The 11,688-nt window shown below is 47.3% G+C and overlaps 1 protein-coding gene across 1 annotated transcript; it reads right to left on the reverse strand.

Annotated features, from left to right (window-relative positions):
• Window positions 1–2,106: 2,106 nt before the first annotated feature.
• AKIP1 (A-kinase interacting protein 1) lies at window positions 2,107–10,140 on the reverse strand. Its single transcript, XM_056116112.1, has 5 exons — window positions 9,709–10,140; window positions 8,988–9,068; window positions 7,773–7,880; window positions 5,073–5,144; window positions 2,107–2,541 (listed from the first exon to the last, which is right to left on the reverse strand). Exons 1-5 carry the CDS (start codon window positions 9,928–9,930, stop codon window positions 2,398–2,400), a joined length of 627 nt encoding a protein of 208 aa, XP_055972087.1. The 5' UTR covers window positions 9,931–10,140; the 3' UTR covers window positions 2,107–2,397.
• Window positions 10,141–11,688: the final 1,548 nt, after the last annotated feature.

An 11,688-nucleotide genomic window follows, 5' to 3' on the forward strand; every position in this document is an offset into this window, starting at 1 on the left:
AGAGAGGCCATGGTGGTTGGACACGCCCCCGGGTGTAAGTCTGGGTGGCCACAGTGACTTTCTCCAGAGTTCTCTGGCCTGGTCCAAACCTACTTAAGTCCTTGGCTGGAAGCCTGCACTGCTCTTATCACCACTCTTCAGCCTCTTACCTCTCCAGTCATTTTCTTTCCCCTCCCCTGTGCTGCTGCTGTTTTAGTGTTCAAAATAACATGAATCAACAGGCAAAAAAACAGAAATGTAACAATGTTGATATGATAGCTTAAAGATCTTTAGGTCACATCAGTAACTTTTAAATTGGTTATTTTTTTTTTGAGCCACACCCTGCATTGCCCAGGAACTCCTGGTGGCACTCAGGGGACCATATGTCATACCTGGGATTGAACTGGGGTCAGTAATGTGCAAGGCAAATTCTTTGACCCCCCACTTTTGCTTTCAACAATTTTTAAAATTTAGATTACACCTAGGAGTGCTGGGGTTGGGGGGTTCATTCCTAGTGATGGTCATGGGACTAAAGGGTGCCACGAACCAGGGTCGGTGGCATGCATGGCATGCCTAAACCCCTGTGCTATCTCTCTGGTCCTGATTTTTGATCCTTGAAGTCACAATTAGACCTTTTTTAATTTTTTATATTTATTTATTGAATCATTGTAGGAAAAGTTACAAAGCTTTCAGGTTTAAGTTTCTGTCATGCAATGATTAAACACCTTTCCCTTTACCAGTACTTATTTTTCACCACCAAGAACCCCACTATACCGCCCCTCCCATCCTTCCCAATGCCTGTGAGGCAGATGAATTCTGCTTAATTCTCTATCTACTTTAATTACATTCATTAGTTCGACAAAAGATGCACCATAATTGTTTAGAGTTTACACCCAATAAGCAGAACTGCTGAAAAAGCATTGTGAAATAATTTGTTTTCTACAGCTGGTTATGGGAACCATATGATTTTGGATTTCTGATATTTTACTTATTAGGCCTGGAGGGATTTCACCCAGGAGCCAGATAATTACGAGATTAGTTTCTGTGGCTCTGGAGCCATGGCCGTGCCGGAGAGCCGCTCGTGGGGGGCAACTTGTGACCTCGGTAGGGTGTGAAGGACAAGCCGGGAATGCCCCCCTTCCCATGAGGTTGCAGTTGCCCCGACACTGCCGGCTCATACCTGGTTTTCCAATAAGCTTTGAGGCAGCTGCCATCTTGCTGCCCAGGGGGAAAAAGGCGGAAGGGGGCGACACCCCTTCCCTCCCGGGGAGGCATGGTACCATGGATTAATGCATAGTCCGTTCACTTTTCTGCTCCAAGCTGCCGGGCTCTGTATTAAGTCCTTGTGCCTCTGGAGCCATGGCCGTGCAGGAGAGCCGCTCGTGGCGGGGGAACTCGTGACCTCGGTAGGGTGTGAAGGACGAGCCCGGAACGCCCCACTTCCCATGAGGTTGCAGTTGCCCCGTCACCGCCGGCTCATACCTGGCTTTCCAAAAAGCTCCGAGGCGGCTGCCATCTTGCTACGCAGGGGGGAAAAGGCAGAAGGGAGCGACACCCCTTACAATTAGACCTTAAAACCTTCCGTTCTCATTGGAAACTGAGAGGGAAGGGGTTGGAGGGGAGAAAGAGAGGGGTGGAGGAAGGGAAAGAGAGAGAGAGAGAGAGAGAAAGAGAAGTGGAGGGAGGAACGAAGGGAGGGGGAGAGAGGGAGAATGTGCTGGGGATGCAGCTCAGTGCTAGGTTTTGATGCTAAATATGAAGGGGGGGGGCGAGGCGGAACTATCGAGGAGTTAAAGTGACTAGTAAGACCTTCTATAATGGAGAATAGGAGAGCTGGCTACAGGTGACCAACGAGTAAGAAGCAACATCAAGACTTCCTCACATCTGAGAGCAGGAAAACACCTGCCTGCATGTGTAAGAGAGACCAGAGCATGTAGCCAGCACTCACGCCTCGCCACAGACCAGAGAGATCAGCCTGAGGATCCTCTTGCACAGAAGCTACAGTGCATGCTGGCCTGCAGTGGGCAAACGTGTTCCCAAGCTTCCTGCCATTACTTTCATAAAACCTACAGTTGTACCTGAGTGACATTTTATTCCCCCTAAATACCAATAAAAAGAAAATTTTGTTCATTTCCAAATCTCTCCCTTTATTATCATAATTAACCTTTCCTTAAAAAGCAAGCAGTGAGAACTGCACAAACAGTATCATTACATTATTACTTTTGGACAAGAAGGATGGGGGTAACTTCTACACTTTTAAGTTAAAATAGGCACTTTTGACAAAGACAAGACTCCATTCTCAGGAAGGCTGACCGTCAAGAGTCGGCACTAAGCAGGATTACCATGTAAGGAAGAGCAGAACAGGAGGTTATTATTGCTACTTGAAAACAGGTAACAGGACGGCTCTGATTAGCAACGTCAGGCGGGGAAGACCAAGTCCACACTCTGGCCTGAGTCCACTGCCACCACGTGAGTCTTCCCAGTTAAGCCTTTTGAACACACGGTGACAGAGTAGGTCCCTGGATATACTTCTATGTAGAGGTCCTTAGAGATGGTCTCAGTCTGAAAGGAAAATGAGTAACAGCAGAGATCAGACTCTTACATCCTACACCGTCAGCAGCTGCCGCCAGCTAGCTTTGGATGCCAGAGTGCCAGGGAACGAAGTACCACAGTGGGAGATGGAAGGCCTTCTTTCAAGGCTCTACTGGGCCACGCCATAGGACTGTCAGATAGGCTTAATTCTCTTGTGCCTTCTTGCTGAGACTCATCATACACGTACGAAAACACTTTGCAAATGCTTAGGTGCTTAGGTGCTATAGAAAATATGAAGGGTTGTAAGAATAGTTGGACAGGGGCCCAGAGCGGGTAGGGTATCTGCCGTGCATGTGGCCAACTGGGGTTCCAACCCCAGCATCCCATATGATCCCCCAAGCACTGCAAGGAATAATTTCTGAATGCAGAGCCAGGAGTAACCTCTGAGCATTGCCGAGTGTGACCCAAAAAGCAAAAAAAAAAAAAGGATTAAAATATAAGAATTGGGGTGATAAACACTAGTAGTCATTGTTTGGAGGACTGAAAGTAAACAGTGATAGTCAGACACTGGAATCATTAGAAGTGTTCAAATTCCAAGGAGATTCCATGTTGTCTAGCAAGTCAGCTGCTGGCACAAGCCCTTGCTCGGAGGCCTTCTATATATAAAACACTGGGGGTAAAGTTGATGGATTTCTGTTTAGGGCTGGGCTGAGCACAAGTCATGTCAAGCTGTCAAAGGGTGGAACTGACACAGGGTTAGGAAGTAGGCTGTGGCAGGTGTGCAGGCCAAAAAAGGGACCTTAGTGCAAGCGGCACAAGAACAAAGTTAAAGACTAAAAAGAGCCTGTGGTGAAGAGCAACAGCAACTGCACCACAGCTGGGTACCAGCATTGGCTCACTCAGTGTGACCGAGGAGCCATAGCTGACGTGTCCTATCTACCTCCACACTGGGTGGGGGGTTGAGCCATCAAATTCCACTAGGAGGAACATATGGTATCTGTACTTTCATGAAAGTTCTCTCTCCCTCTCACCTTGTTGATAGATTGATAGATTTCAAAGTCGATTTTCCCAAAGCTGCTTTGGAACATTATATTCTTTTTTCCTTTTTTCTTTTTTTTCTTTTTGGGTCTCATGTGGCAATGCTCAGGGGTTATTCCTGGCTCTGCACTAAGGAATTACTCCTGGTGGTTCTTAGGGGACCATATGGGATGCCAGGGATTGAAACCAGGTTGGCTGCATGCAAGGCAAACACACTCCCTGCTGTACTATCACTCGGGCCCCGAAACATTCTATTCTTTCAGGTCCAACTTTACTGTAAAGTTGGAGCTCTTATTGTTTAATTGGCATGAATGTGTCAATGGCACTATTCATATAGGATATAATTATATAAATAAAAGCACGTCTCAAGAAATACAGACATCAATTGCAAAAAGTCAAGGATGCCTACTGACATCAAGAATATACTGGGAGGTGGGGGAGGGGGAAGGGTCAGTGAAATAATGGTGGAAGGATCTGGAAACACTGGTGGAGGAATTGGTGTAGTGCTCTGCAATGATAAAATAACGACCCTAGCATGCAAATTATGATACCTCATAAAATAACTTTATGGTATCTTAGTAAAGACCATAGTTTATTGAAGTTCAGGAGGAAAAAGATCAGGAATAACAACAATGATTCCAACACCATGAACAATATTACTAGAACTCAGCAAGTGTTAATGGTATTGGAAGTCTAACAACTTATATTTGAACTAAAAGCAGAATACTCTTAGTAGCTACAAACTCTAGAATATTGTGAATACTGACTAGCAACACATTGTCTAAAAACAAAGTTGAGCAAATTATTATAGCAACATTCTGTAGGTCTTCCCCTCTGCCCCCCCCCATCAAAATTCCAGCCCTTCCATGTTCCAAAAGAGTCCCTGGGTTCATGAACTAACCACTATTTATGTTTTTATAGAGAAACATTTGTGGAAAATAGGAATAAATTCCATCAACTGTTTTGGAACCTGATCTGCCCCAATGTATATGTTTCAAAGGTTCAGCCATGGGGTTCACTACGAAAGCAGGAGGTTGGGCTCCTTCTCATACTTGAACAGATGGTGAAATTCCAGCAGGACTTTGTGCCAGCCCAGCTGAACTGCAGGAACTGACATGTGAATATTTAACATTCTTTTTAACCACAACTATGAGTTCAGGCAAAAAGAATAACCCTGGAGCTTCAGTTGAAGGGAGGATACTAAGAAAACAATTTTGTAGCAAACCCAATCCAAATATTGCTTGGTTTGTTTTTTTCAGTCTCCCCAGGGGTCTTGGGGTTCACTAGGACTATACTTGGGGGGCGCCTGGGAAGCCATGCAGTGCTGGGGATTAAACCCAGAGCCCTGGGCATGCCAGGCATGCGGTCTAGCCCTTGGAACTAGCTCCCCAGTCCTAAAGCAAAATATTTATACTCTGTCCAAGGGTAAGAACATCTCAACAATCCTACAGACCTAATACAAGGAGCCCTATATAATAAAATCAGGTCAAGTGGCTCATGGAATTGCAAAGTTCTACACTCACAGGCTGGGATGCCTCAGAAGCATACTCAGATGGTTGATAGATGTTCCCAAGGTCAAAAGATGTGACTTTTCTCTGAAAAGACAACTGGAACATTGAAGAGTGATTAGTGCCCAAGTTTGATTTTTGAACTCTACTATCTTATTAGGAATAGACAATTGCTCTGTCAGGTCCTTACCTCCTGCCACATCACCTCTCTCCACCCCTCCCCCACTTTCCCTCACCTCACCCCATCTGCCCCCACACACCACTTTATCACCTACATATTAAGGCTCTTAAATTCTGTAAAATATATTTAGTCAGATATTTCCCATGATTACTTCTTCTTTTTGGGGGGAGGAGGGTTTGGAACACACCTTGCAGTGCTCAGGACTTACTCCTGGCTCTGTGCTCAGGGATCAATTGTGGCAGGGCTCAAAGTACTATATGGAGTGCTGGGAATCAAACCTGTGTTGACTGTGTGCAAGGAAATTGCCCTACCCACTGTACTATCACTCTGGCCCATCCATGATTAATTTTTTTTAGGTTAAAAAATTTTTTATTATTACTTTTGTAAATAAGAATAATTATTGAATCACAGTTACAAAGTTGTTCATGATTGAATTTCAGTCATATAAAGTTATAACATCTGTCCAGTGTATTTTTCCCACCACCAATGGTATCAGTTTCCCTCCCATTTCCCAACCCTGCCTGCCTCTATGGCAGGCACTTTTCTTCCCTCTCTCTCTTCCTCACCCCTCCCCACCCCACTTCTCTCTTCTCTCCGCTCTCCTTTTGGCCTTATTATTTGCAACAGATAATGAAAGATTATCAGGTATATCCCTTTACCCACTTTCAACACTCAATTCCTGTCCAAAATGATCATTTCCAACTATTATAGTCATGTTGGTCCCTTCTCTATCCTAATTGCCCTTCACCCCACACACACTCTTGTGGCAGTCTTCCAACCAGTCCTCCTGGCCCGTTTACTCTGGCCTTGAATATACACACACTCATGTATCTCACAAATGAATGCAGCCATTATATACCTGTCCCTCCCATCCTGACTCATTGAACACAGCGTGACACTCTACATGTCCACATGATTACATTTTATTCATATTTGGGCTTTGAAGTCTGGGCTTTCAATGCTATCTTTGCAATTTACTGAATGAGACAGCTCAATTTTTTTGAGCCTTAATATTTTTAGGGATGTTAGATTGCAGGGGAAAGGGGACAAAAGAGACTGACACTTGAGCCAGGGATGTGGCCATGTATGAGGTCCTGAGCTCAACCCCGAGGTCCCTCCCACAGAGAGTAATTGAGCCCTAGCAGTCTCTTAGAAATAGAATTCTCTTCTGTGTTTCTCAGGAGTGGAGGAAAGAGAAGAGAACAGGTTGAAATGACAAAGAAAATTTTCCTCTAAGGGATCAACTTTCGTTTTATGGGGTATTATAAACAGGCAAGAAAGAGAAGAGACAAGAATGACTCCTGCTCACCTTCCTTACATCAAGCTGACCTACTACAGAGTCTGAAGTCAGGCCAGAAAAGGGAACCACTGACTCCTGTTGCCCTTCATATTCCAGGCCAGAGAAACAGGATGGGCTTCCGTATTCAGCCCTTATGCAGCTCCCTGTGGCCATCCTTCTCTCCTTCTCTAAACCTAACAGAAGCCAGGAATCCAATTTGTAGATAGACTCTGCTTAAGTTTGCTATCTTTGAGTATAACTAGTAGAGTTATACATATATATATGCAGGCGTGTGTGTGTGTGTACACGTACACACACACACAAATACTTACCTTCCTCAAAAGCAATAACATGGGCTTCAGAGATAGCACCATGGGTAAAGTGTTTGCCTTGCATGCTTCCCCCCAACTTCCCCCTTCAGTCCCTAGCACCACATATGATCCCCAAGCCCTACCAGGAGTGATTTCTGTGCACAGAACCAGGAGTAAACCCTGACCACAACTGGGTGTGCCCCTCAAACAAACAAAACACACATCCCCCATCACCCCCACTCGCCCGGAAACAATATAGGAGTCCTGATCATTGGTGCAAGAGAACAGAATCTTTGGCTTCCTCAGAATGATAGGTGCAAAAAACAGGTAATTTTGTAAAGGGTGGCATGAAAATGTTAATAACCTTTAGCAAATGTATTTTGTTGAGACACCCTCCTGTGCTTACTTTTTTTTTTTTCTTTTTGGGTCACACCTGGCGATGCACAAGGGTTACTCCTGGCTCATGCACTCAGGAATTACCCCTGGCAGTGCTCAGGGGACCATATGGGATGCTGGGAAACGAACCCAGATCGGCCACGTGCAAGGCAAACGCCCTACCTGCGTTTGTGTGTAGTAATGACATAGTAATGACAGTTATCACTATCTTAAGTAAAATATATGATGATTAAAATACTCATTTCTAAATCTAAATATATGATGATTAAAATATATGATGATTAAAATACCCATCCCTAAATCTAAATCTAGAAGATACTTTTTGAAGCTCAGATTTCTTTAAGCCTGTCCAAGAATCCCGTGTGGATTGCTGTTCAGTTCTCAAGTCTAGGGTTTGTTGCTGGTTTGAGATAAAGCTAGTATTTCTGCTGAGCACCATCACGCTGAAGCATGCAGACATCCAACAATACAGCTTCAGCAGGTGCTCCACAGCCAACAGGCTTTCTTGGGAGGTTGAAGGTAAGGGTGGATCAAACAAGGATACATACCTGATGACTATTCCTTATGTCTGAACACTTGTGCACCTCTGACTTCCCTCTGTGATAACGGTGGACATGGGTTGCCCCTCCTTCTTCTGGCACGGATGAATAATATTTCTAGAAAGATATCGGGCAACCAAATCATCAGATAAAATTTTCAGATAAATGAATAAAACAAACACTCTGTGAATTAGCTAAGAGGGCGAGGCAAGAAAGCAAAGATAAACTATCCAGCTAATTGATTGGAGCCCACGTACAAGGCAGCAGAGAAGGCAATTGCATTTGACATTCCTTTGCTGCCATCTGCTGCCTCTGTAGGGCAGGAATTTTAATCCATGAAAGCTAGACTAAAATTTTTCCCATCTCTGTCCTGGTATCAAATGCCCTCCCATCTCTCCTGACAAATTCTGATGAACACAGTTCCTTAAGTCTCAGATAAGGTCAAGGCAAAAGGGTTGCATCTCCTTGAGATAAAACACACACACACACACACACACACACACCCAGAAATGCAATATAAAAAATCTAATCATTATGCAGCTTTTCTACTCACATGGAGGAGGAAAAGAAAAGGTCTCTGATTTTATAATAAGTCAAAGGATCAGAAAGCAGTTATATATTTTTTCCAGGATTAACCCCTGAGCATTGCAGGGGGTGAACCCAAACCCCCACCCCAAAACCCTCCAAAAAATCCCCCAAATTTCACAGAAGTTCCTTATGCTTCTATGGTTTACGAAAACTTTCTGGTGTTCATTTTCCAATGGAAACCAAAATGATAGAAAAGGCTGGAAAGGACTTGAGACCTGTGTTTTGTGATGGGGAAGTTAAGGCTGAAAGAGAAAAAATGGCCTATGGCATGTGGCAGTAAAAGACAGAAATGGGTGTCCATTCCCTGTTTCCTGGGAGGCCTGCTCCTCTCATGGTGCTCTTGCCCCCTCCCTCCAACATGGGTGCAGCATCAGCTTCACATGAACATCTGTCACCAACAGACATGGACCCACAGAAACATGTTTAAAAACTATGTGACCAGGATCTTGACACATAGGTTAATTAAAATCCAGTGTAGGAATTCTGTTTTAATGTCAACCTATTTTGACAGCAGGCCCAGCTTACAATGATCCTTTTGGGTTTGGGGGCAACTTTAGTTCAGAACTTAAAGAAAGATCTACTCTTGATCCATCAGCAGGCAGATCAGGGGCACGACTTTGGCTCACATCAACTTACGCCGCACTGGCTCGAAGTATAGTCCATGAATTCAGCCATTGTTCTGAAGGAAGCACTGAGGGTTGGGCGTCGTTCTTCCCTCTATTTGAACAAATGACAAGTCACGGGTGAGAGCTGGTATTCCCCCAGGAGAGGGAAGAGCTTCCTTCTTACTCTGGGAAAGGCCTCTGCCAATTCTTTCATTAAGAATAAATTCTTACTAAAAATTACGACCCGAAAACGAAGACAGGGGCGTGCAATTTATCCAAGAAATGGCTTTTCTGTGAAAAGGGTAACGCATACACTTTAATAAATAAATAAAACTAAAAAAAAAACCAACTAAGTAGGGCTGAGTAAAAACTAGTATGCGGTACCCTAAAACTACCCAATCAGAGCGTGTCCAATGTCAGTTTTTTTTTTCTTTTTGGGTCACACCCGGCGTTGCACAGGGATTACTCCTGACTCTGCACTCAGTAATTACTCCTGGCGGTGATGGGGGACCACATAGGATGCTGGAAATCGAACCTTAGTCGGCCGCGTGCAAGGCAAACGCCCTACCCGCTGCGCTATTGCTCCAGCCCTCGAAGTTAGTTTTCAAAGGGCGTTTCCGTTCACTGTCCCAGCCACTTTACAGTCTACTCCGCGGAGGACAGAACGGGAAGATGCTTCAGTGGGCCACGCCCTGGTTCCCACGGCCTCCGCAGAGCCAATGAACGGGCTGGTCCCAGCACCCGCTCCTCACCTCTCGGGCGAGAGGGCGCTGGGAGGCGGCTGCGGGCCGGCTCTCTCGGTGGGGCCGCTCGCGGGAAAGGACCCCCAAACTGCCCGCGGACAGCTCCCGCGAATGCCAGTTCACCGCCCGTCTCTTGGCGCGCTCCAGCACTTCTCGACCCAGCCTCGCAGAGCGCTGCAGGCTCCGTCGGTCCATCCCGTTCAGCGCGGCCGCCACCAACCAGTTGTCCATGTCTCCCTGCACCGGCACAGACACACAAACCCGGGCGGGTCAACCTGCAGCCCAGGGCCGCTCCAGTTCCGGGTGGGAACCGGGCCTTCCACTCCCCCGGGGGCCACCACCCCGCGATCCGCCCCCAACGCGCTCTCTGGCGGACGCCGGCTGCAAGCCGACCCCTTCAACCATTTCCGAGCCCTCCCGTCCCTCCGTTGGAGCAACATTCTCCCCCTCCCGCCCCGCACCCGGCCTTCCTCAAGACGCATGCGCTCTACGTGCGCGCGCGCTCCGAATGGGAAGGGCTGGGCCTGGGGCTCCGGGGTGACGCCGCCAGCCATTGGCGGGAAGAAGACGAGCAGGAGGCGGGGCGAGGTTGATCTGGCCACGCCCCGTGGACCGAGGCCACGCCCCCTGCGCGCGGCTTACCGAGCAACCGCCGAGCGCGGGAGACGGGGCGTGGCCTGGCAGCAGGCGGGGCAGGGGAGCTGACCCGCGCGGTCCAGAAAGCCCGGGGTGGTGAAGTTGGTGTGCTCGCGTGGGCTCTTGTGGGGTTAAAGAATCGCGGGGAACCAGACAAGTGCCTCCACGGCGCCTCTTTCTGGCCGGACTCTATTTGGAGATGTCGCTGATATTTTGACGAAATCGCCGTTTTGCCTGTGGAGGGTTAAGCTCGACGCCTCAGAGCAGCTGTCGAAGCACCCCGGGAGGAAGCCGGCGGGGAGTCGCGCAGCCCTCAGTGGCAGGCAGGGGTCTCTAAGGCACAGGGCCTGAGAGAAGTCTGAGTCGTCCGAGGGACCAACTAATCCCCCTCAGGGCAGCATCCTGGCCCCTCAGGAGGAGAGCGCTCTCTCTTGGGGATTTCGAGGATGACTGCACCTGGTTGGCATTTGGAGCCGCGTTGGGTTTGACCGCCCACTCCACTCCCCCTGGTGCGGCAGCGCGGTGATCCGCAAGGGAAAGCCCCGCAGGGACACGGGAAACGCTCACCGCGCGGTCGGTGTTCTCCACAGGGACCCTGATTAGCTCCCGGGGTGGGTGAGGGACCGACGCCCGCTGCCCGCGCGCGCGCCTTCGCGTCTTTCCTGGGTCTTTCCTCTCAAGCCCGTGGAAGTCTTCATTATCCTGGCGACACTGCCATCGCTGCGGTGTTCTAAGACTTTTCATTCAACGTGTTAGTCATGTGTCTCCTTTAGAACACAGAGTTATATGCACGCAGTTCCAAGTACTAGTGAGAAGTGGATTGGAATTTGAGTTCTCCCAAGGGTTTTTTTTGGGGGGGGGCCGTGTGGTGTGATTTTGGACAAACATATTCTTTGATTTTTTAGCTGTCCTCATCGCTATACTCAGGGATATCAATTGCCCGACTCTCACTAGACTGAGTTTTTTCCCTAGGTTCGGAACCAGAGCTATTTTGTTTTTCTGAGTTTAAGATGTATCTTATCAGTCACAGAAGTGACTAAGTATAGCTGTTGAATGTGTAATGCGGGTTGCTATAATGAGAATATATATGAGAATTCCTGCAAAATGCTTATTTCACTTGTCTTGCAGATATACAGGCTCCAAAGACTTAACTAGAATTATAAATGTGCCAAGCACTTTCCTAGGAGTTGTGAAGAATAAAAATTAAGTGTATCAGACTGTGGAGTGATAGCAGTAATACAGGGGCTAGGGCACTTGCATTGCACACAGGGACACCGGGTTGGATCCTGGCACCCCATATGATCCTCCAAGTAGCACCAAGAGTGATCCCTAAGTGCAGAGCCAGGAGTAAGC

Source organism: Sorex fumeus, unplaced genomic scaffold (genome assembly GCF_029834395.1).
Source record: "Sorex fumeus unplaced genomic scaffold, SorFum_2.1 ptg000030l, whole genome shotgun sequence".
NCBI lineage: Eukaryota > Metazoa > Chordata > Mammalia > Eulipotyphla > Soricidae > Sorex > Sorex fumeus.

Bases quoted from the DNA above. Each gene is read 5' to 3' on its own strand.
- AKIP1 (XM_056116112.1), bottom strand. From the start codon at position 9,930: ATGGACAACTGGTTGGTGGCGGCCGCGCTGAACGGGATGGACCGACGG. The intron at 5,145-7,772 runs GTATGTATCCTT...TTGTCTTTTCAG, and splicing joins ACATAAGGAATAGTCATCAG to AGAAAAGTCACATCTTTTGA. The intron at 2,542-5,072 runs GTGAGTGTAGAA...TTTTCCTTTCAG, and splicing joins CTTCTGAGGCATCCCAGCCT to ACTGAGACCATCTCTAAGGA.